The sequence below is a fragment of the Lutra lutra genome, chromosome 13, assembly GCF_902655055.1.
Source record: "Lutra lutra chromosome 13, mLutLut1.2, whole genome shotgun sequence".
Lineage (NCBI taxonomy): Eukaryota > Metazoa > Chordata > Mammalia > Carnivora > Mustelidae > Lutra > Lutra lutra.
This window is the reverse complement of record NC_062290.1, coordinates 93,038,898-93,061,766: the sequence shown is the minus strand read 5'-3', so window position 1 is coordinate 93,061,766 and position 22,869 is coordinate 93,038,898. Positions and strand designations below refer to the sequence as shown.

Sequence of the window (22,869 nt, the reverse complement as noted above, 5' to 3'; positions counted from 1 at the left end):
CCCTCCCCCGCTGGGCTGTACCCCCGGAGCAGGGGAGGAAGGGAGCCCCGGGCTCAGTGAGCCCCAGGGAGCCTGTCCAGGGTGAAGGGCCCCCCCCGAGCCTGCAGCCCTGCCCCACGTCCTCTGCTTCAGGCCTGGCCTCCTCTCCTGGGGAGCCTCTCCTTCCCCTCCTGTTCTTGTCCCCTCCGGGGGCAAGGCTGGTGCCCTCCATCCTCCCAAGGAGCAGCTCAGGTCACCAGAGGCCCGGGGGGTTGGGGGACAACAGCCCAAGGCTCACCTCCCTCCCTCCCCAGGGCGCCCATCCTTTGGGTGGAAAGAAAGATGACTCTGTGGGCGATTCAGGTGAGTGGGGGGCGTGGCTCCGGGTGGGCCCTGCTCCCCCCAGCCCCACTCAGGCTCCGTCCCTCCTAGGTCATCGTGGCCATAATAAGCTTCTTGGAGACAATGCTCCTCATTTACCTCAGCTACAAAGTGAGTACTCCCACCTCGCCTGACCCTCCCCTCTGACCCCCCACCCCACTCCTGGCCGGCTTGTCCCCCTCACCCCGTTTCCTGACCTCCTGGCTGGTTTGTGTCTCTCTTCTGCCACCACGGCGCCCAGGGGAACATCTGGGAGCAGATCTTCCGCGTCTCTTTTGTCCTGGAGATGATAAACACGCTGCCCTTCATCGTGACGGTAGGTGAGCCCCAGCCGAGCGGGGGGCCCCCCAGCGCCAGCCCCCTGACCCGTCTCCTCCACAGATATTCTGGGCGCCCCTGAGGAACCTGTTCATCCCCGTGTTTCTGAACTGCTGGCTGGCCAAGCACGCCCTGGAAAACATGATCGTAAGCCGAGGGCCACGCAGCGGCTAGCCTCCCCGGGTGTGAGCCCCCCAGGACGCCCCCGGCCCGGCAGGGAGCTGGCCACCGTCCCTCCGTGCCCAGGAGGCCGAGCTGAGGCTCAGCAGCGCGCCACCTCTGTCACGGCGGAAGGCCCGTCTCGGCCCTCCCATCTCTGTCCCCACCGGGACCCACGGTGGCCTCCTGCTGCAGCCGAGGTCCAGCCCCAAGCTTTGCCTGCAGCTGCAGGAGGAGGGGTGGGAGCCAACGGGTCACGCGGACCGGGCCCACGTGACCCAGACCCACGGACAGACCCTCTCTTGAGTGTCTGGCCAAAACCCCTTTCCCGAGCGGTCAGCCAGCAGCGGGACACGGGCTCCCCCCGGGGCGGCCGTCCCCCCCAGGGCTCACCCCCATCCTCACTGAAGCCGGCCCTTCCGTTCTGTGCCCCCGGTAGCCCCCCTCTTCGGGGGATGTGAGGGGCCGCCGAGAGCAGGTGTCCCGTAAGGGGGCCCGGGCCGCCGACACACCCCCTCGCTCGCTCCCGAGCCCTGGGACGCCCGGCAGGAAGGGCCCCAGCTCTGGGGCAGGTCCCAGGCTGTGGCCCTGACCGGCCAGCGTCCCGCAGAACGACTTCCACCGCGCCATCCTGCGCACGCAGTCGGCCATGTTCAACCAAGTGCTCATCCTGTTCTGCACCCTGCTGTGCCTGGTGTTCACGGGGTGAGAGCGCCCTGCAGGGGTCCGACACCCTTGCCTGCGTGTCCAGGAGGTCAGGGAGGCCTCGAGGGGGCTGTTGGCAGTCTGGCCCAGGGCCGGGGGGTGGCTCAGAGCCCACACTCGCAGCCGGCGGGGGCCTGAGTCCAGCTCCTCTAGGAGGAGGCTGGGGATGCGCCCTGCCTGGTGCTGGTGAAGCTGGTCACCACCTCCTGTGCCTCGGGCAAGGATGCAGGACAGGCACCAAGGCCTGGGAAAGAGAGAAGGAGGGCCACAGGCTTCCTGGCCGCTCCCCACCCCCCGCCCTCCCAACACACACACAGTCCAGCAGAGCTGGGGGCTCAACCTGATCTCTCCCTGTGCCTGTCCCCCTGGGGGACGGTCTCTGAGCCCCTCTCTGTGCTGAGCACCCCATGGTGGGTGCTGTGGGCCCCCCAGGCCCTGCCAGCAGCACCTTCCGTCTGGGGACTGGGCCTTGGGGTCACAGGCAGGGGAAGCAGGGCTGTCTAGCTGGGCCCAGGAGGGGCTGGACAATCCCCGCACCCCATCTGACCTCCTGGGTGAGGAGGCTGGCAGATGTGGTGGCGTGTGGGGGTTCACAGCTGGGGCACACCCACCCCCATGGGCCCCCAGGCCCACATTCAGCCAGTGCACGAACTTTGGGGTGCATTTTCCAGGGACGTCAAAAGAGCCATGGGCCGGAAAGGGAATGTCTGGGGGAAATCCGACGGGTGGGGTTGTGCAGGCTCTGGCAGACCACTGGTGGGGTGGTGGGGGGAGCACCCAGAGCCCACAGGGACTGAGCCAGACTCAGGACTACATGTGGGGTGGGGGGGTCCCCCAGCCAGTGATGGGATATCCAGGGAGCTGTGAGGTGGCCACGGCCCCGCTCATGACCCTCTGACCGCCCGGATCCCCAGGACCTGTGGCATCCAGCACCTGGAGCGAGCAGGCGAGAACCTGTCCCTGCTCACGGCCTTCTACTTCTGCATCGTCACCTTCTCCACCGTGGGCTACGGCGACGTGACGCCCAAGATCTGGCCATCCCAGCTGCTCGTGGTCGTCATGATCTGCGTGGCGCTGGTGGTGCTGCCGCTGCAGGTGCGCATCTGGTCCGCTCCCCCCACCCCCCTCGCGCCCCCCACCAACCCCCCACCCCCAGCTCGGGAAGGAGGAGTGCCAGAGACCCGCGTGGGACAGGAGGGGACAAGCCCTTCACCTCCAGCCCTGCAGGAGCCGTGGCGGGTCTGGGGCTGATGAGGCCACTGCCTGCGGGGGGTCGAGGAGCCAGGGGCAGCGTTCTCAGTGGGGGACCGCGGTCAGTTCGAGCAGACGGTCTGTTGGAGGAGGCGGGGCTGGGGCCTCAGGAGCAAGGATGCGGCTGAGCTCGGTGCCAGAGCAGCTGCCTGCCCCCTCATGGAAGGTGGAAAGGGGTGGTCCCCGTTTTCTCCCCGTGTCCTTCTGCTCAAGTCCGCTGCTCGGTTAGCTCCCACGGACAAGAGCAAAGCCAGTGGCCACCACTGACCGCGTGGCGCACGCAGGCTTCACACGGCAGAGACATCCTGACCCTGTCTGGGGGCCCGCATCTGAGTCCAGGGTGACAGCAGGGTGAGCTCCTACTGGACACCCTGAGGGAGGCTCCCTTTCACACCCTTCCTGCTTCTGGGGCCACGGAGATCCCTGGGCTTCCCCAGGTCGTGGCTCCATCCCTCCCATCCCTGCTCCTGGCCTCACGTGCCTCTTCCTTATGTGTCTCTGTGCCCACTGCCCTCCTTTTAGGGGCCCCAGACATTGGAGGAGGCCCACTCCAATCCTGTCTGACCTCACCTTAACTAATCTCACCTGCAAAGACCGTGTTTCCACGGAAGATCCCACGGGGAGGTTCCGAGTGGGCATGAATCTTAGGGGACACGGTCGAACCTAACACAGGTCACTTAGCTGCTTCTCAGCCCCAGGAGGCAGACACCATCATGCCATCTTACAGAGGGGGAGGCTGAGGCCTGGAGTCCATGCACGAGGCCCCCACCCTACACAGGTGTCCCCCTCCAGCCTCGGAGCCAGTCCTATGCTTCAGGGCCATGGGGTCTTGTCCCCAGAACCTAGCAGGTGCACCATAAACTCAGTGAAATGATCCCATCTTGGTGGGATACTAGCAGGCCGCCCAGCAGGGGTGAGCACACCGGAGGGCAGCCGCCGAAGGCAGGGGTGTTGAATCTCAGGCTCCGGAGATAGCGGGGAAACTGCCGGAGAAGGAGGCCACCCGCACCCCCGCGGGTCCTTGGAGCCCTGCTCCCCTCCCTGAGCCACTTGTACCCCTCCCTCTCCTTCCTAATTCAGAAGGACTCACATGGGGTGGGTGCGAGGCTGGGGTCCCTGAGGCATGGGCGGAGTGGGCGAGTCCCCATGGGAGGGAACAGTCTCTTCCTCGCCAGGGTCTGGATTTCAGTCCCTGTGCCTGAGAGTTTCCTGCCACCCCCAGGCTTCTCCAAAGGGATCTTAGGGGCCCATGGCAACCCCAAGTTCTCATCGCCCCCATGTCAGGAGCGTGCACTTGGGCATCGCATCACTGTCGCCGGGGCTCCGGGGGCCAGAAAGCAGGGGGTCCGTTCCCCCCGGCCCCCGCTGCCCCCCAGGCGGCCTGTGCTGTCAGGGAAGGGGGTCTGCGTGTGCAGCTCCCATGGGGGAGCGCCCCTTCCCTGCAAGGCCCCCGAGCCGGGCCCCCTGGGACGCGGCGCTCTCCCCCCGCAGTTTGAGGAGCTGGTCTACCTATGGATGGAGCGCCAGAAGTCGGGCGGGAACTACAGCCGCCACCGGGCGCAGACGGAGAAGCATGTGGTGCTGTGTGTCAGCTCCCTCAAGGTCGACCTGCTCATGGACTTCCTCAACGAGTTCTACGCGCACCCCCGGCTGCAGGTGAGGGCTGCCGCCCGGGATCCCCGCTGTCTGCACCGGCCCCGCGGATGGGCCCGCTGCACCTGAGCCGCGGTGGGACTGACCCCGCCTCCCGCAGGACTATTACGTGGTTATCCTGTGCCCCACCGAGATGGACATCCAGGTCCGCAGGGTCCTGCAAATCCCCCTGTGGTCCCAGCGGGTCATCTACCTCCAGGGCTCTGCGCTCAAAGACCAGGACCTCATGCGAGCCAAGTGAGTGCCGGCCGGGGTGAGGGAGGGGCCGAGTGGGGAGGGTCATCGGGGCAGCCAGTGGCTCCCACTCAGGCTCCGGGCCCACTGCCCGCCCAGGCCAGCCAGGCCCCACATGGACCCCACCTCGGAGCACCAGGGCTTGCCCAGCCCACCTGTCCTCCCGTGCCCAAGGGTCATCCTGCCAGGGCTCCCACTCTCCCCTGCTCCGGGACGGGAGATGCAGTCAGGTTCCGGGAACGGCTCCAGGTGGGGTCAGGGTGGGAAGACGGGGGCCGTGGGTAAGGTTTCTTTTAAAGACAAGCTGTGGGATGCTTGGGCGGCTCAGTCCGTTGAGCATCTGCCTTCGGCTCCGGTGGTGATCCCAGGGTCCTGGGATGGAGCCCCATAGCGGGCTCCCTGCTCAGCGAGGAGCCTGCTTCTCCCTCTGCCTGCCGCTCCCCCTGCTTGTGTTCTTGTGCACTCTCTGACAAATACAATCTTTAAAAAAAAAAAAAAAAAAAGCAAGCTGCCAGAGTGACTTGAGGTAAGAAGACGAAGCTGTCAGATGGAACTTCCAGAATGTGCCACTGCCCGTTGCAGGACAGCCCAGGGACTGTCTTATCTTCACAAGATGCTGTATCTTCATTCCAGGGACCTCTACTCATCCTGTGATGGAGTGTGGGGTGTACAGGCCAAGGGGAAGCAGTAGACCAGATAGCCAGGGCACCCCCCTGCCCACCTCCTGAGCCCTGGGTCCCCCTTCCCACCTGTAACGTTTTAGAAAGGACTCCAGCATGGAGATGGCCGTGGCCAGGGGACCCAGCCTCTCCTGTGACCCAGCACCCAGCTCCAGGCCAAGGGGAGCACCCAGCTCAGAGGCCTGGCAGGGGCAAATGATGAGCCAGGGTGGGTGGGGTGCAGGGCAGCGTGTTGGGGAGGAAGCGGCCTCCCTGCCCTGGGGTGTGCGCACTTCCCCGGTGTCCCTGCTGCAGCCAGGTGCTCTCAGGGGTGAGAGAGGAGAGCAGAACAGGCCATCCAAGTCCCTTGGGAGGGACAGACCAGCAAGTGGACAAGGGTCTGGCCTCTTCATCACCACATGCTCTCCCCCATTCTGCGCCCCAGCCCGGCCCTGGCTTAATAGGGTCATAGAGGATGGGCCCCCTGCGAGCTGGTCTGAGTCCTGACGCCAGCCCATCAGCCCAGAGCGAGGTGGGGTCCGATGGGGCCCAGCCCTTCCCGCCTCTGAGCCCCTGACGTCTGAGACAGGAGCGTGGACGGTCCAGGCAGCGCTCAGACCTGGTGCTTTGCAGGATGGACAACGGGGAGGCCTGCTTTATCCTCAGCAGCCGCAACGAAGTGGATCGCACAGCAGCGGTGAGTGCCGCTGGCCCCCCAGCCCCGGCCGAGCAGAGGGACACCTGAGGGCAGAGACCCTCCCCTGGGCCGCTGCGCCCCTCAGCACTGACCCCGCCTCCCCTCCCCCAGGACCACCAGACCATCCTGCGAGCCTGGGCCGTGAAGGACTTTGCGCCCAACTGCCCCCTCTACGTCCAGATTCTCAAGCCAGAGAACAAGTTCCACGTCAAGTTCGCAGGTGCGTGGGGCCGGGTGTGCGCCCACGTGGGGCGTGGGAAGGGCTGGAGCACCCGCGAGCTCCCAGAGCCTATCCGGGGGCTGTGGGGCGGGGTGAAGCCCACGCAGGCGTCCCCGTGGGAGGTGACCGTCGGGCACGCGGGCCCAAGTGTCCGTGGGACCTCCGAGAGGCATCTCTGTGGTCGCGCTCCAGCTGGGCTCCGGGTGGGAGGGGGCGAGCAGACCCTCCGCCCTGGAGCGGTCCTCAAGCTGGGAGTCAGGCTCCGATGCTGGGAGGGCAAGCGGCGCCCGGGGAGGGCGCGGGCCGGGGCGCCCGCTGTGGGACGGCGAGGCGGGGCGGCCACCTGCCCCGTCCCGCCGCAGACCACGTGGTGTGTGAGGAGGAGTGCAAGTACGCCATGCTGGCCCTCAACTGCATCTGTCCCGCCACGTCCACGCTCATCACGCTGCTGGTGCACACGTCCCGCGGCCAGTGAGTGCGCGGCCGGGGCAGGCGGGGCGGGGGCGGGGCCGTCCGGGCGGGGCCTGCCGGGCTCCGCCCTCAGGGCAGGGCGGCGGTTGGGTGTGGGGGGCGGTGTGGGCCGCCCCCGGGGGCCTCTGACTGGCGGCCGCCCCGCAGGGAGGGCCAGGAGTCCCCCGAGCAGTGGCAGCGCATGTACGGACGCTGCTCGGGCAACGAGGTGTACCACGTGCGCATGGGGGACAGCAAGTTCTTCCGCGAGTACGAGGGCAAGAGCTTCACCTACGCCGCCTTCCACGCGCACAAGAAGTACGCGCCCGCGGGAGGGGCGGGGCCGCGGGAGGGGGCGGAGCGCCGAGGGGCGGGGCCAAGAAAGGGGACCGGAGGCGGGACGGCGGACCCGGACCGGGGCCCGCGGGCCAGGGCGGGGGGCGGGGCGGGGGTGGCCGGGGGCGGGGCGCCGAGGGGGCGGGGCGGGGCGCCGAGGGGGCGGGGCGGGACGGGGGCGGGGCCGCGAGGTTGCCGGCAGCCGCCGCCGGACGCCTGCAAGACGCGCCCCGCGCAGGTATGGCGTGTGCCTCATCGGGCTCAAGCGCGAGGACAAGAGCATCCTGCTGAACCCCGGGCCGCGGCACACGCTGGCGGCGTCCGACACCTGCTTCTACATCAACATCACCAAGGAGGAGAACTCCGCCTTCATCTTCAAGCAGGAGGAGAAGCAGAAGAAGAAGGGCTTCCCGGCGCAGGGGCTATACGACGGCTCCTCCCGCCTGCCCATGCACAGCATCGTGGCCTCCATGGGTGAGTCCCCGCCCCGCGCCTCGTGTTCCCATCGGTGCCCCCCGCCCCGCAGGGCCCTCGGGGGCGCTGGCGTCCCAGTGTCCGCCCTGGGACCCGGCGGGGGGGAGGCCGCCCTGCACCAGCGGTCCCACCTCCGATCCGCGAACCAGCCGCCCCCAGCAGAGCCCAGGGAGGGACGGCCAGCCAAGGTCAGCCGCTCTGCTCCAGGGACAGTGGCCATGGACCTCCAGAACACAGAGTGCCGGCCCGCACAGAGCGGCGGGGGCGGCGGGGGCGGCAAGCTCGCGCTGCCGACAGAGAACGGCTCCGGCAGCCGGCGGCCCAGCATCGCGCCGGTCCTGGAGCGCCCGACAGACAGCTCAGCTCTGCTGCCCTGCGACCTGCTGAGTGACCCGTCGGAGGACGAGATGACGCCGTCAGATGACGAGGGGTTGTCGGTGGTGGAGTGAGTGCCTGTGCACCCAGACAGAAGCTTCCGACGGGTCGGGGATGGGGGGCGGACACGGCAGCGGCCTGGGGGCTGCCGTCAGCAGAGAGGGTGAAGTCACCGTGGGCTGAGTCAGGGCTTCGTGGGAGACCTCGTTTGGCAAACGGAATGAAAGCCGGGCTGTGCCTCCTGTCCCGTCTCCCCTCCACCTCGTACTGCGGGCTGCCACACCCGCGGGCCAGGCTTGCTCAGAGGGGGAGGCTGTCCTCTGAGCATCGTCTATCGAAGTCACGGGTAGGGGAGCCCTTGGGGAGATGCCATCCAGCCCCAGAGGCAGGTGGCATGGCTGGCTGTCAAGGCCGTGTCCCTGAAGCCAGCTGGAGACAGAGCAGAAGGCCGTGTGGCTGTGGCCGCCTCCGTGTGGGGTGCACTGGGTGCTGCTGGGGAGACCAGTCCAGCCCCAGGCAGCCAGCAGACAGGGGCCGAGGGCCAGCGTCGGCCCACGGGCTGGGGTACTGGCAGCTTCAGGGAGGGCATGAGCCTCGGGTTATGCCCGTGATCGCAGGCTCTGTGTGAGCTCGTGTGTGTCCCTGAGTTGTGTGTTTGTGTGCGTGCTGTGTGGCTTCTCACCTCGACCCTGTGGTCTGGGCCCAGCCCTCCTCCCCCGACACGCAGTCCCACAGCCGGGTGGGTCCGCGGGGTCTGGCGCCTCCGTGTGGCCGCTGGGGGGCACAGCCCTGCTGCACTGGAGGGTGCAGGCCTGGGCTGGGGTGGGGCTGTGGGGGTGGAGCCGGAGCCCCCAGGCGCACCCCGGCAGGGCAACTCCTGTCTCCCACGCCAGGTACGTGAAGGGCTACCCCCCCAACTCTCCCTACATCGGCAGCTCCCCCACCTTGTGCCACCTTCTGCCCGTGAAGGCCCCGTTCTGCTGCCTGCGGCTGGACAAGGTGGGTGGCCCCCCACGCTCCGCGGGACTTGGCCTTTCGAGGTAACTGCGAACTTGCAGAAAAAGCTTCAAGACGAGAAGGAGATCCTGGGCTTTTGCCCAGACTCACTGCGTTTGCTCTCGGCCTCCGTAGACATGCGGGTTTTACCCACACCCCCTGGGAGCAGGTGGAGCCCCTTCCCCCTACACCCCCCTCGTGTGCTTTCTGAGAACCAGGACGTCCCTCAGCGCCCCTGTCGGGTCCACCAGCTACCTCGAGTGCCCCCCTTGTCCCGCAGCCCTCGCTGCCCTTCACACAGCAGGTTCGCCGTCAGGACCCATACACACCTCGCAGTGCACGCACCTGTCCCGACCCTTCTCACGTGGCTCTCAGCCCTGGTGTCTGGAGGCGTGGACAGTGGTTTGGTGGCACCTGCCTCAGATGGGGGGATGGGTCTGAGAGCTTTCTTGTGAGAAGACTCTGCCTGTGCACCTGAGGACCGATCTCCGAAGGTGACAGTGTGCTCACAGGCACGAGACGTTCGTGCGCCGCATCCCTGGGGGTGCTGGTGTGGATCACGTGGTTCACCCAGGTTCCTCTGCTTCTGCCTTTGTGGCTAGTGAGTCATTTGTGGGGAGACGTGGAAGGTCTGTCCTCGCCCGGGTGTCTCAGCCCAGATTCCCTCGTACCCGTTTTTAAGCGTTCAGCCGCGAGGAAGAACGTCCACTTCTGCGCTTACCAGTTCGCACAGTGCGGTCTCTGATTCCTCTTTGGTTCAGGGCTATCACCACGCTTACTCCTGTGGTGCTGCCATTTGTGGCCAATTGTTACTGATTTCAGGGCTCAGACTTTCCTGTTTTGCAGGGGGAAGCTGTTCGGGCACGTTGGGGCAAGACTGTGTCCCTGTTGTCCCCGGAACACTTCCACAGCATCCCCTTCCACAGCATCCCCGCCCTGCTCCTGTCCTGGAGCCACTCCCCCAGGGAGCCCCGTGTCTCTCCGTGCAAAATGGGGGTGACACCAAGTTCTGGGTACAGGCGTGCTCACAGCTCCTAGGGTGTCACTGCATCTGGGCCTCAGCGGACGGAGCTGGAACGTGCATACACGGATGTACACGCATGACACGTGCACACATGTGCACACGTGTGGCGTGCACATACAACACACATGACGTGCACATGTGATGTGCACATGATGTGCGTGTGTGCTGGACACATGTGCACACGTGACACACACGTGTACACACAGGCACATGCACGACACAGATTTCCTTTCTGCATCTGCTGAGACGCAGGTTCGTACAGTGCCTCCCTCCCTTCCTGGACGTGGGGGTCCCACGGCATCATCCCCTCTCGCCGCAGCTCTGCCCCAGGGCGGTCATACACGGAGCCGCCGCAGGCGGGGTGAACAGGTCTGCTGGGGCGTGTGGCTCCCATGGGGCTGCTGCAGGCCACAAAGGGGCCAGGGCCAGCAGCTGGCCACCAGGTGCCTGTGGGTGCCCTTCGGCAAAGGGTCCCTGAGAAGCCTGGCGTGTGAAAGTCAGTAAGGGGAAGCCCCACAGAGACAGTCAGGAGGTGGGCAGAGGGAGCTCCTCACGGCCGCTGTCGAGGGCAGAGCCACAGGGAGGGGACGGGCTAGCCACGGGGCAGCTAGTGAGAGGCCACCACACCCGCCCCCAGTGGACTTTCGGTTCAGAAGAGCCCCTCCCCACTCACCCCTTCTCCAAAGCCCAGCAGGCCTGCTCTTCTCAGAACTGGCCCGTGGCTTGTTCCGGATGGAATCTCGCTGCTTCCCGGTGAACCCGGGTTTTGCTGGTACAGTAAGCCGCAGTCTCGGCCCCAAGGCTGAGGTCGGCCGGACTCTCCGCAGGGCTGCAAACACAACAGCTACGAGGACGCCAAGGCCTACGGCTTCAAGAACAAGCTGATCATCGTGTCGGCCGAGACGGCGGGCAACGGGCTGTACAACTTCATCGTGCCGCTGCGGGCCTACTACAGGTCCCGCCGGGAGCTCAACCCCATCGTGCTGCTGCTGGACAACAAGTGAGACCCGCCGCGCACCACCGCGCACCCCCTCGCCCGCTTGCAGAGGCCCGCTGTGTCCCCGGGCCCCCCGGCACTCAGGAGCACCCTTCTTCTTCCTGCACGGTTTTTCCTGTCCCCTCACTATGAATCTCTGGGGGGCCCTTGCCCAGCCCCAGCACCTCGACCCCCCGAGCCTGGGGTCTGACCCGAGCCAGTCCCCCTCCCCCACCGGGGCCGTGGTTCTCCCTCAGGCAAAACAAAGAACAGCCGCGTGGTTCTGTAAAGGCCCCCAGGTCTGATGTGCTGTGGTCTTGGGGGACCCCTGCTCCATCCAGCCCTGCTCACTCAGGGCAGGACCCAAGCTGGGCACAGGGGGCGAGCAGCAGAGCAGGGTGGGCACCCATGGGACCTGCTGTCCCCACAGGCCTGACCACCACTTCCTGGAGGCCATCTGCTGCTTCCCCATGGTCTACTACATGGAGGGCTCCGTGGACAAGTAAGGGACGTCCGCATTGCTGGCTCCCTACCTAGCCCCTCCCTGCCCCGCCCCTCCCCCAGAGACTCCTCCCCAGGTGTGGGGAGCCCAGGAGGTGCAGGGGAGGGGGGTAAGTTGCACCCAGAGGGAGCTCCCGGGTCGCCCGACCTGGCCCTGGGTCGGCCACGTGCCTGTCCCCCCACAACCCCAGCCTGGACAGCCTACTGCAGTGCGGTATCATCTACGCGGACAATCTGGTGGTGGTGGACAAGGAGAGCACCATGAGCGCTGAGGAGGACTACATGGCGGACGCCAAGACCATCGTCAACGTGCAGACCATGTTCCGGTGAGAGGCCGGGGCTCGCTCCCCGGGCGGCCGCAGCAGGGCCAGGCTGGGTCCAGAACCAGCGCCCCAGCTATCCAGGAGTCCGGCCCACTGCTGCCGCTGTGACCACGGGACCCCACCCCGAGCCCCCACTGCCCCATCCGTGACCGGGGGATCCCGCCCCAGCCCCCGCTGCCCCGTCCGCGACCAGAGGACCCGTCCCGAGCCCCCGTGCCCCGTCTGCCATCGCAGACCCCGCCCTGACCCCGCTGCCCCGCAGGCTGTTCCCCAGCCTGAGCATCACCACGGAGCTCACCCACCCTTCCAACATGCGCTTCATGCAGTTCCGTGCTAAGGACAGCTACTCTCTGGCTCTTTCCAAGCTGGAAAAGGTGAGCAGCCGCACCGGACCTCCCGCGCCCCACGTGCTGAGCTGTCAGGCCTCTGAGCCCGGAGGGAGTGGGCCGGGGGGTTCTTGGGGCTCGGGAGCCACAGAAGGCCGAGGCCCCTGCTCTCCTCTGGCCAAAGGGGGCCCGAGAAGGGGACTCAGCTCCCGTGTGAGGCTCCTATGTCACCCAGAGCCTTTAGGGACCCTGGTCCCCCTGACGGCCAGGTCCAGGCCTGGCCGTTCCTGGGGCTGAGGCTGCCCGCCGTGTCCGTAAATACCAGCATGGCGTGGGGACACCGACTAATTTCCCACACCCCACCTACTGGGCCCAAACCGGAAACGTGACGGGTCTCCACCAGTGGGCAGGTGCACACAAAGGAGTGGGGGTCAGAGAGGGGAGGAAGTTGCCCAGGGCCACACAGTGGCGGGGAGGCGGGGTGGGAATACTCTGTGGGCTTCACGGGGCTCCAGGAGGGACATCCGCTGGCTGGCGTTGGTGTGGTGCTCTGGGGCACAGGGATGGGCCACGGAGGACACAGGCCCTGGTGATATCGTCCCTGCTCAGGCCGCTGGGGGTGCCACTCCGCAGCAAGGGTGAGGGCAGGAGCAGGGAGCCTCGGCGACTGTCCACCCAAGCGAGGCCAGGCCGTCAACCCCAGATAGAAGGGACAAGCCCTAGAGCTTCACCCTGACGTGGGCAGACGGTGGAAGGAGCCCAGGGGCAGGTCACGAGGCCCGTGAGGACCCGGCGCCGCGTGTGCCAGAGGGATGCCGGGCAGGGGGCCTCCAGCCCCTTGGAGGACACACGGGGCGCCTGCTCGGCGCCCGTCCCAGCCAGGCCCTCTCTGGAGTGCGCTCTGCCATGCACCTGGGGCCGGTCCTCCCGGCCACTCTGAGACCCTCGCGGCAGCCTGGGGACAGAGCGTCCGCGCCTGGAATGGCGAGAGCCCACCGGCCTCCGTCCAGATGCTGCTCAGGATTGAGCCAGAGTCTTGCGATCTAGGAATTCTGGTCTGATCCGAGCAGGGATGGGGGTGACCGGCACGGGGTCGGGCTCCAGCTGCTGGTCCCTCGCTGCCCACTCCCCAGAGCACACGCGGTCCCTCAGAGGCCTTCCACACAGACTGTTCAAGGAGGTGGGCTTCGAGGTAACCTGCACTCCCGCTCCCCTTCCTTCTGCGCTGACGTCCCCTGCTGGCCCCCGTGCAGCCTCACTTCCCGTGGCTGGTACACCCCCTGCCCAGCTCAGGACAACGAACCCCATCGTGGGGCTGCGTGGTCTGGGCCCGGACAGAAGGGAGGACATCGGCACACGTGACCCCAGAACGATACCTTGAGAAACAGCCCGGGTTCCTCCAGGCTGATGCGGGCTGGGGGTCCTGGGCCGCGGAGACGGTGGGGGGCTGCCAGAGCTGCGGGTCGTCACCTTCCCTCAGATGGTTGGAGCCGATGTCCACCCACCGTGAGCCCCGGGCCTGGAGGCCATGGAGGCCTTGTCTTCTGACACGCCGGCTAGACTTGGCCTGGGGTCCCCCACGGTCTCTGCACCCAGGCACGCCCCAGCTCTGATGGCTCAGCAGATGGCCGGGTGGCGACGTCTCCCCCAGGAGCGGCCGGGCTCGTCTTTGGAAGAATTAAGGGCAGTTTATTTTTGTAAAAGTGTGCGCGTCTTCTACCTCAAGCAACACCGAGATGATGAAGGAGACGTTTTTTTTTTGAAACAGCGACCCACATTGCCCTGGTGTCTGCCGGCTACAGAGCCGTGTGAAGAGAGAACCTGGCAGGAGGACAGCCAGGGAGGGTGGGACGAAGCGATGGGGATCCCCCACCCCATTATGGCCGCTTGTCTGCCAAGGGGCTGCCGACCCGGTCCCACCTCCTGCCCCCACTCCACCTGCAGGAGGGGTCCCTGAGGCGCCAGCGCCGGAATCTGCAGGGTCTCCTGCAGCCTGAGGTCATGGGCCCCTGTGTTCAAGCGCCGGGGACGTCACCGCAGCTGCCCCTGCGAAGGCCCCGCGGACCCGGTTCCTCCTCGGTTCCCCGGTGCCACTTGGACAGGAAGGCAGCCGGGCTCCGCCGCACACCCGTGGGACGCAGACGCTCTCGGGGGACTTGGGCCTGCAGCCCAAACAGGGTGCACTTGACCCGGCAAATGCCGCCACCAGAACCCACCCCACGACTTCACGCCCCGATGCCACACCCCACTGCCCTCGGGCAGGAAAGGCCTCTAGGCGGCCCCTGGGTCTTCTGTGTCCCCTGTCTGCCTCCTGCCTTTGAAGCAGGTCTGGTCCCATGAGAAAGGAGGCCTCTCGGCCATCAGTTGCAGACGAATCTTGGGTGCTGGGGGGAAACGGCCCCGAAGACGTCCACGTCCGACTCGCTAGGGCCTAGAAGCAGTGTGGTGCGCAGTCAAGGGGCCCTGTAGACAGGAGAGGGTCCCCTGGGGGCCCACTGTCCTCCCCGGGGACCTGCCAGGCCAGAGGCAGGGGACCAGTGGTCAGCAGGTGCACTGCTGACTGTGGGGCAGGAGTGAGCCACGAGCCGGACAACGCGGTCAGCTTCTAGAAACGAAGCAGGAGGAAAAGACTGTCCCCAGAGCTGCGGGAAGGAGCACCGCCCCGCTGGCGCCTTCATTCCACCCTGTGAAATCCACACTGGGCTCCCGACGTCCGGAGCTGGGCGAGGGTGGCTCTGTGTTCCCGCTGTGAGGCTGTGGCAATGCGTCCCGCAGCCACGGAAACCTCTACGCGGGTCCCTGGAACTCGGCGCTCACGGAGCATGGTGGGCGCCGCGGGGGAACGGGGAGGCAGAACAGTGCACGCGCTTCCGTGGTTTCGTGTCCACCGTCCCACTTGACTTCACTTACCCGGGCTTGAAGATAAAATGACGGAGATTATTTAGAATTTCGGGATGGCGAGAGCCATGCGTGAAAGCAAGCGTGGGGGGTCCCGTGGGACTGGGCAGGTCCCCCTCCTGAGCTCTGGCCCCGAGTGCGTCTGGGGTCGGGGGGCACTAGCTGGGTGCTGGGGCCAAGCTCAGTCGTCCGCCGGTGCGCACACTCCCTGCAGCCCCCACGCCGCCGCAGCCTGAGCGCCCACCTGAGCCCCCCCTTTCCCGCAGAGGGAGCGGGAGAACGGCTCCAACCTGGCCTTCATGTTCCGCCTGCCGTTTGCCGCGGGCCGCGTCTTCAGCATCAGCATGCTGGACACCCTGCTCTACCAGGTCAGCGGGGACGGGGGTGGGGGCCACTGCAGCCCAAGCCTCCTCTCCACCTCCAGCCGACCAAGCCACATTTGGAGCATCCCTTCCCGGGCCCCCCTGGTGTCTCCGTCCTCTTCCTCCCAGAAAGACACCGCCCTGGGCTCTGCTTCCGGCGGCCTCTGGGTCTCTGACCCCCGAGGCCGAGTCAGGCTTCCCAGCAGGGGACTGTGGGCACCCAGCGGGCACGGGAAGGGACCCGGCCTGTCCCCGGGGTGCCCCCGCCTCACCACAGCTCCCTCTCTGGCCAGTCCTTCGTGAAGGACTACATGATCTCCATCACCAGGCTGCTGCTGGGCCTCGACACCACGCCGGGCTCCGGCTACCTCTGCGCCGTGAGTGACGGGGCCGGCCGGGTGGGTTGGCTGTTGCGGGGGTGTGTGCAGCCGGCCCCCTCTCAGGGCCGCGCTCGCTCTAGATGCGGGTCACGGAGGAGGACCTGTGGATCCGCACGTACGGCCGGCTCTTCCAGAAGCTGTGCTCCTCCAGCGCCGAGATCCCCATCGGTATCTACCGCACCGAGTGCCACGTCTTCTCGACCTCCGAGGTTCGGGCGAGGGGCTCCCGAGGGTGGGCTCGTGCACCGGTGGCCCACAGGCTTCCTGTGAACTTTGTGTCGCTGCCGGGTTTCAGTCCCGGGATCCAGGCCTTGGCTTGCGGCCCTCCTGGGGTCAGGCTCATGTGCCCCCACGTGGGGTTGGGCGGCTGGGACTCCCACATGGGGCCGGGGAGCTTGAGAATGAGGGAGCCGCAGTGGGCAGCCTGCCACATGGGTCCCGAGCCCATGAGGGCTCAGGCAGTGTCTGGGGCTGGGGGCAGAGGCGCCCCCAGGCACCCAGGCTGTCTCTGGTTTCCTTTGCAGCCCCACGACCTCAGAGCCCAGGTGAGTGGCCCCATGAGCCTCCCATGAAGGTGTGCCCCCGACCCCAAGCCTGGGGGACACAGGGCGACAGCAGGATTGGGGGTGCGTCCCCAGGATGGGTTGACCTTGGCACAGCTCCAAGAGGGCCCCTGAGGAACCAGGCTTCTCCGGCCCCATGTGCTCTGTGCGTGTCCTGCTGTGGCCCCCGTCGTAGCGAGTGGTCCCCTCCTTGCTGTTCTGACCTGACCTCCATGCCCCCAGCCTCTCAGGGCTGCTGCCCAGGCAGGAGTCTCCCCACGCCCCCTGGGTTCCCATGCACCCACTGATCTGCTGTCACTCTCCCATCGACTACGCTCCCCGTCCCTGCTCTCCTGCTCTCCAGTCTCCGAGACGGGGAGATTGAGGCTCACAGAGGGGTGGCCCTCTGTGGCAAAATCAGGACTGGCCAGGTCCGGGGGGGAGGACCCCAAGAGGTGGCAGGAGCCACCCTCGTTCCCCAGGCAAACGTGGACAGACCTGGAGGCTGGCGGCTTGGGCTGGAGGAAGAAGGCACTCGTGCCCCTGGGGCCTGGGGTCCCCCAGCAGAAGGCTGGGCTCCCCTCCCCTCACCCTCCTGCCTCGGCCAGTCCCAGATCTCGGTGAGCGTGGAGGATTGCCAGGACACGCAGGAAGCCAGGGCGCCCTGGGGCGTGCAGGCGGGCGGCGGCGGCAGCACCCACGGCCGGCACCCGGTCGGCGGGGACCCAGCCGAGCACCCGCTGCTGCGGCGCAAGAGCCTGCCGTGGGCCCGGAAGCTGAGCCGCAGGGGCTCCAAGCCGGCGGGGAAGGCGGCGGCCGCCGAGTGGGCCGGCCAGCAGAGGCTCAGCCTGTACGGCCGCTCCGAGCGCCAGGAGCTCTCCGAGCTGGTCAGGAACCGCATGAAGCACCTGGGGCTGCCCACCGCCGGCTCCGGTAAGAGCCCGGGCGCCACCGCCCGCCACGGGGCTGGGCCAGACACGCGCTTGACCCAGGCGGCCCGGGGTCGCCTCTGCCCAGGGCCTCCGCGCCGCCCGCCACGCCCACGCGGCCCCTTGGAGCCCCTCTGGTGCCAGGGCACAGGATCCCCCCGGAACTGGCCCTGAGCCCCGCAGGGAGGGCTCCCCTCACCACTCTGGGGCCTCAGTCTCCGCATCTGTAAAACAGGACTACATCAAGCTGACTGAGCCCAGCGTGTGGAACTCATGGGAGCCGTGGCCGGGGGCGGTGGGCCAGGCCAGGCAGGGTTCCCCCAAAGCCAAGGCTACAGTCCTCGTGTGGGTTCCGTGAGGCGCCTCTGGGGTCAGAAACGCAGGGTGCACTGTGCTCCCGTGGAGAACGGGAATGTGGCATGGAGACCCCGCAGCCCCTGGCCACCCCTTCCCCGGCCTTCCCAGCAGCCAGAGCATCCGGGGCCCGGCAGGGGGCAGCTGGAGCCGTGGCCACCGTAGACGTGGGGCCCCACAGCTGCTCCTGAGACCTGGGCCCTGCTTCCGCTGCTTGTGGCTGCTCCCCAGACCCTGGCAGCCCCCTTTCCTGTGGAGCTTATTTTGGAGGAAAGTTCATGACCCTGGCCAAGAGCAGACCCAGAGGAGAGACGCTCTTTCCCGCGCCTGCTCCGGACGTGCTGCCTCTGTTCCCGCTGCTGCCCGTCGGCATCCACACCCTGCACTGGGTCGAGCCTCTGGCGGGCGTGGGGTTCCGTCTCGGGGCCTCTGCCTGGGGCTCAGGCTTGGCTGTCCCCTGCGGGCACGGGCTCTCAGCAGCCTGTGTCCTGCGTGTGCCTGGCTCGGGGGCCCTAGTGCCCCCTCCAGGTGGGACCAGAGGGCTAGAGTCTGAGGCCGGCCCTGCCCCCACCATGCGGAAGCTGCACGCTCCACCTCCGTTCCCCTCCACATCCCTGCCCTCCAGATGGTGCGCCCCGGGCCCCACGGCCAGGGTCAGCAGAGACTCCGCCCACCGCCCCCGGGACTGGCACCTGTCCCACATTCCATTAACCTCCGCACCCCCCTGCCCTCCCCAGAGCTTGGCAGAGAAGGAAGCCACATCATGGTGGCGGACCTGCTTCCCCGGCGGCTGGCGCTGGCCGGTCCCCGAGTGCACGGCCTCCCACGTGCGGCTGGCTGTCCCCCGCTGCGTCGGCCACCGCGCTGCTTGCTGACCTCTCTCTCTCTCTGTTTCTGTCTGCCCCCTCGCTGTGTGCTCCGTAGAGGATGTAGCAAATTTAACGGCCAGTGATGTCATGAATCGGGTAAACCTGGGATATTTGCAAGGTAATTCTGCTCCGGCCGAGTCCGGCTGCCACACGAGGGGGCATGCCAGCCGTGCAGACGGGCCGCCCCAGCCAGGCAGGCGGACAGGAGAGTAGGCAGGAGGGGGGCTCTGCAGGCAGGGCCCCCGTGCTCCCAGGCCGCCCTGTGCAGGGCCCTTGCGGTCACTGCGCCACCCTCGGGTTGTGCCACAGTCTTGCTCCCCTGTGTTCTCAGCCCACCCACCTCCAGGGAAGCCATCCAGGCGGATGGTTCCGGGCCTGGGTCCCCCGTGTGCACACACGCACACACACGGGGGAGCGCGGCGAGGCCTGGGCCGGCAACAGGGAAATTGGGGTCTGCTCCGCCCTGGGCTTTTGTGGGCCGCCTGTGTCAGGTGAACTGGCAGGAGCTCCAAGAGGGGGTCTCCGTTTCCAGCCAAGACAGAGCCTGTCTGTACTCCCTTCTCTCATCTGGGGTCAGGTTTCTTCCAAGAAGACACCCAGCAGCCTCCCAGATCTGCCCTGAGACCCCCGACAGAAGGCAGAGCAGCGTCAGGCCAGGCCTTGCTGCCAGGCCCCTTCCTTCCCTCAGCTCTTTGCAGCCCTAGAGAGAGCTCAGAGTGCACGTGCCCAGGCCCCTTGGGGCAGCCCCTCCGTCCAGAGCTGAGCCAGGAGCCGTCTGGGGCAGACCCAGGCCCCGGAATGGAAACCTCAGTGGGGGGCTGGCCCGTCAGGGCCCGTGCTGGGAAGGCCTCGGCCTCTCCTGGGTTCTCGTGCTTTTCCTTGCAAGCGGGGATGGTGTTCATGGAAGACCCACGGGGCCAGCACGGATCCACGTCCGACAGCTTCCATGAACAGGGAGGCAGCGTGGCCCCCTCCCTGCACCCAGCCCCCTCCCTGCGCCCGGCCACCCCTGCTTCCCACCAAGGCTGAGCGCCTCCCGATGTGGGTGTTGGGAAGTGCCTGAGGCCGGGAGCAGAGGAGAGGGAAGCACATTAGCCAGGCCCCCAGGGGAGGGCATCCTCCCCAGGCAGCCCTCTCAAGGGTGCGTGTGCATGCCCTCGTCCCTGCTCGCTGCCACTCGTGAGGCAGGTGGCTGAGACTCAGTTAGGTGCGGGGCTGGGGGGCAGAGAGTGCAGACCCCGGTATGGGGCAGGGAGGACGAGTGGCATGGAAGCACCTGGTCTGCAGGGATGCGGGAAGGCCCTGGGGCAGTAGGACTGTGGGGGTGGGGCGCAGGGTAAGGTGACAGCTCCTTTGGCCATTTGCCAGGAGGGCCATCATCAGCCCCCTGCCCCCACCTGAACATAGTGGTCACAGTGCAGCTCACCTGTCCTGGGAAAACTGGGGTCAGTGGCTCATGACCAAGCAGCCCCCACCCCTGGCGCTTCGGCTGGGCCCCCACAGCCTACCCGCCCACCTCACGGCCCAGCACCCCCAGGTGCACAAAGGTGGGCCTGGCTCAGTCCGGTCCTAAGCTGTTGGTGATCAGGAACACCCTGGTCGTCCCGGGGAGACGCAGGGGCCCAGGCTGGGTGGGGAGGGCCCCATGAGGCAGGTGCTAGCGCGTGAGGATGGCTGCCCAGCCACGGAGGGGCGGCCCGTGTGCCCTGGGGGGACCAGCTGGTGGTTCTGACCCCAGCACCACCCCCCACTTTCTGTGTGCTGCCCCAGCGTCCGTCTCAGCGTGGCCGCTCCACTGGTGCCTGTGACTGGGGGTCAGTAAGGCCAATCTCCCTCCCTCCGCGGCACCCCTACACATGCCACGAGGCCCACCCCGGAGACACTCCGCGGGCCTGGGGCTGGGAGGTGTGCTGTCCCACATGGCCACTGATTGAGCCCCCCTGCTGGACGGCCGGCAGCTTCCACCAAAGGGCCCCAACACGAGCCATGGAAAGAGCAGAGAGCTGTGGTCACCAGGCAGCTGTTTCTGGAGTGGACGCAGAGGCTGGCGCCAAGGGATGGCCCAAAAGTCTGAGCATGTTCGCTGGCCCCCCAGGGCCCAGCCCGTGCCCCCGCCTGCCTCCAGGGAAGCCACTGTGCCCGGCCCGTGGCTGCAGTGTGGAGTCGACTGGCACAGCTTGACCCCCAGCCCAGCCAGCCCACGGGCCGCTTCTCCAGCTTTGCAGAGAATCCCTTCCTCGGGGGCCTGGCTGGTACAGTCCTGCCGACAGGGGATGGTGCAAGGAGAAGGAAATGACAAGAGCTGGGGGTACAGGCCACCAGAGCTAGACCCCTCTGGAGTGCCATCCCCTTGATGGCCGCCCTGGGTCAGGAGATGCCTTCTGACATTGCCAATGGGTAAACTGAGGTCACGAGCCATTCGTTTCTCTGCCAGTGAGCACAGGGCCTCTGGCAGCCCTGTGCATGGCCAGGGGGACATCTGTGGTGGGACTGCTGCTTCTCCAGAACCCGTTCTCCCCACCACGGGCTGCGTCCCCACAGCCACCCGTGCGCCAGAGACCAGGCCGTCCCTATGGGCTCTGAAGGGGCCCCCCCTGGAAAGGGGCTGGGGGAGGGGCCTGTGGGCCGATGCCGTGGAGCAGGCTTTGGGAAACAGGATGTATGTATGTCCAAAGCAGAGAAGGGAAGGAGAGATGAGGGTGGTCAGCCTGATAGGGAGGGGCCAGCGGGAGGGCTGGGTCAGGTGTGCGTGCGCGTGTGTGGGCGCATGTGGGCCCACGCAGGTTCATGCAAACGGCAGGTGTGCTCGTGGCTGCCATGTTGGAGCTGCTGACTGCCCGGGGCTGTGGGTGTCAGCCCATGCCCATGCCCTCGTGGCAGACCCCTGCCCATGCCGGGCCCATGGCAGGTACCCATCCGGCAGGGCCAGCCCCATGGGGTGCAGGCAAGACGCCCGGGAAGGCGAGGAAGATCCTGGGGCCAGGCCAGAGGCCCCCGCTCGTGGGGCGTGGCAGAGTGGAGGAGGGCACAGCGGACCGGTGACCACCACGGGCCCGTGTCCTTTGCAGACGAGATGAATGACCACCAGAACACGCTCTCCTACGTCCTTATCAACCCCCCGCCCGACACGAGGCTGGAGCCCAACGATATCGTGTGAGTCCCGCGTCCCCCCCCGCCACGAGCGGACAGCATGGCGCCCCGGCCCGGGCAGAGGACAGTGTCCAGGGCTCTCCCCACCCTCACAGGTACCTCATCCGCTCCGACCCCCTGGCGCACGTGGCCAGCGGCCCGCAGAGCCGGAAGAGCAGCGGCAGCCACAGGCTGGCTTCCTGCAACCCCGAGACCCGCGACGAGACGCAGCTCTGAGCCGGCCCCGCAAGGAGCCCCAACCCCACGACGGCATGCCTCATGCTGCATGGAGCGCCGGGGCCCCCCGCGCCCCCACAGCGCCCTGGCGTCGGTCTGACCCGCCCCGGACAGGAGCCCTCCCCGGGGAGGAGGGGCACATGCCCCCGGGTCCCAGGAGAAGCTGGCAGCGAGGCCGTTTTTAACCTGTTTTTACAAACCTGTACAGTCCGCGTCCCCTCGCAACGTACCGCAACTCGTGACGGGGTCCGGCTGCGGCGGACGGGGAGGCAGGCAGGGGTGCATGCGGACGGGAGGGAGCCAAGCCCCCCACAACTGTGCACACTCACACAGCTCACGCGGAAGCTGTGTTCCCGTGGCCACATACTGATGGCCTGCTCACGGGGTCGGGTCTGACCACGCGACGGTGAGGGTCTGGCCCAGGGTCGGGCCGAGGGGCTCCCCTCCCTGCCAGTGCTCCAGCACGGTGTGGCCAGCAGGAGAGGGGAGCTGTGAGCCCCAGGAAGTCAGCAGCTTGGCCTGGAGCCCCCAACCCTGAGGCTGGGCCTACTCAGAGCACATGGAGGGGAGCGGGCTGCCTCGAGACCCCCGAGGGGTCCCTCTGCCATACGAAGGTTCCTGCGACCCAGGACTTTGTGGCCAAGAACAAGAAGACGTCCTTCCCGTCCGTGTTAACGTGAACGGCCGCGGCCCTGCGTCCAGGGGCATCGGGCAGGGCTGGTGCGTTTCCACGGGCCGCTGGACACCTGTTAGCACCAACCCAAAGCACAACTCACCCTGGGCTGCTGGCCTAGGTTCTCTATGCGAGGGAAGGACGTGGAGGTCGTGGGTGCCACGCCGCCAGGTTTCCCTTGTCACTGTGTGTGACAGGCGTTGTGCGGTCAGTGCTGGAACCTTCTATTAAATGGATGCTTTCTGCAAACATGAGGGTCGGTTATAAGGCTTTCCCGCTGTGGCCTCGTGGTCTAGGCCTGGCCCAGTCCCACCCCCTAGCCCCACCCCCAGCCCCCCAATTCCAAGGGTGAGACACGCGTGCTGTGGCCCCTGCCCCACCCAGACCCCACAGGGAAGCCCCCGTCCCGAGGAAATGTTGCCAGCCTGGGCCTTCATGCACTGGGCATCTGGGTGCTGG

At 67.1% G+C, this 22,869-nt stretch overlaps 1 protein-coding gene across 7 annotated transcripts in view; it reads left to right on the top strand.

Annotated features, from left to right (window-relative positions):
* KCNT1 (potassium sodium-activated channel subfamily T member 1) overlaps nt 1-22,650 on the top strand; it is a 62,322-nt gene extending 39,672 nt beyond the window's left edge. For 4 of the 7 annotated variants that reach the window (XM_047698796.1, XM_047698802.1, XM_047698801.1 and 1 more), the window contains 27 exons: nt 294-342; nt 412-471; nt 602-676; nt 742-825; nt 1,448-1,542; nt 2,457-2,637; nt 4,285-4,449; nt 4,547-4,683; nt 5,973-6,036; nt 6,148-6,256; nt 6,619-6,727; nt 6,875-7,024; nt 7,281-7,516; nt 7,724-7,961; nt 8,785-8,890; nt 10,739-10,911; nt 11,318-11,389; nt 11,580-11,714; nt 11,974-12,085; nt 15,202-15,303; nt 15,591-15,674; nt 15,758-15,886; nt 16,202-16,222; nt 16,828-17,152; nt 18,427-18,489; nt 21,440-21,524; nt 21,617-22,650. In XM_047698796.1, coding sequence (XP_047554752.1) covers nt 294-342; nt 412-471; nt 602-676; nt 742-825; nt 1,448-1,542; nt 2,457-2,637; nt 4,285-4,449; nt 4,547-4,683; nt 5,973-6,036; nt 6,148-6,256; nt 6,619-6,727; nt 6,875-7,024; nt 7,281-7,516; nt 7,724-7,961; nt 8,785-8,890; nt 10,739-10,911; nt 11,318-11,389; nt 11,580-11,714; nt 11,974-12,085; nt 15,202-15,303; nt 15,591-15,674; nt 15,758-15,886; nt 16,202-16,222; nt 16,828-17,152; nt 18,427-18,489; nt 21,440-21,524; nt 21,617-21,737 — 3,280 coding nt within the window. In that variant the 3' untranslated portion in view covers nt 21,738-22,650. The remainder of the gene's footprint in view (nt 1-293; nt 343-411; nt 472-601; nt 677-741; nt 826-1,447; nt 1,543-2,456; nt 2,638-4,284; nt 4,450-4,546; nt 4,684-5,972; nt 6,037-6,147; nt 6,257-6,618; nt 6,728-6,874; nt 7,025-7,280; nt 7,517-7,723; nt 7,962-8,784; nt 8,891-10,738; nt 10,912-11,317; nt 11,390-11,579; nt 11,715-11,973; nt 12,086-15,201; nt 15,304-15,590; nt 15,675-15,757; nt 15,887-16,201; nt 16,223-16,827; nt 17,153-18,426; nt 18,490-21,439; nt 21,525-21,616) is intronic. The other 3 variants (XM_047698800.1, XM_047698797.1, XM_047698803.1) reach the window with 3 other exon arrangements.
* The last annotated feature ends 219 nt before the right edge of the window (nt 22,651-22,869 follow it).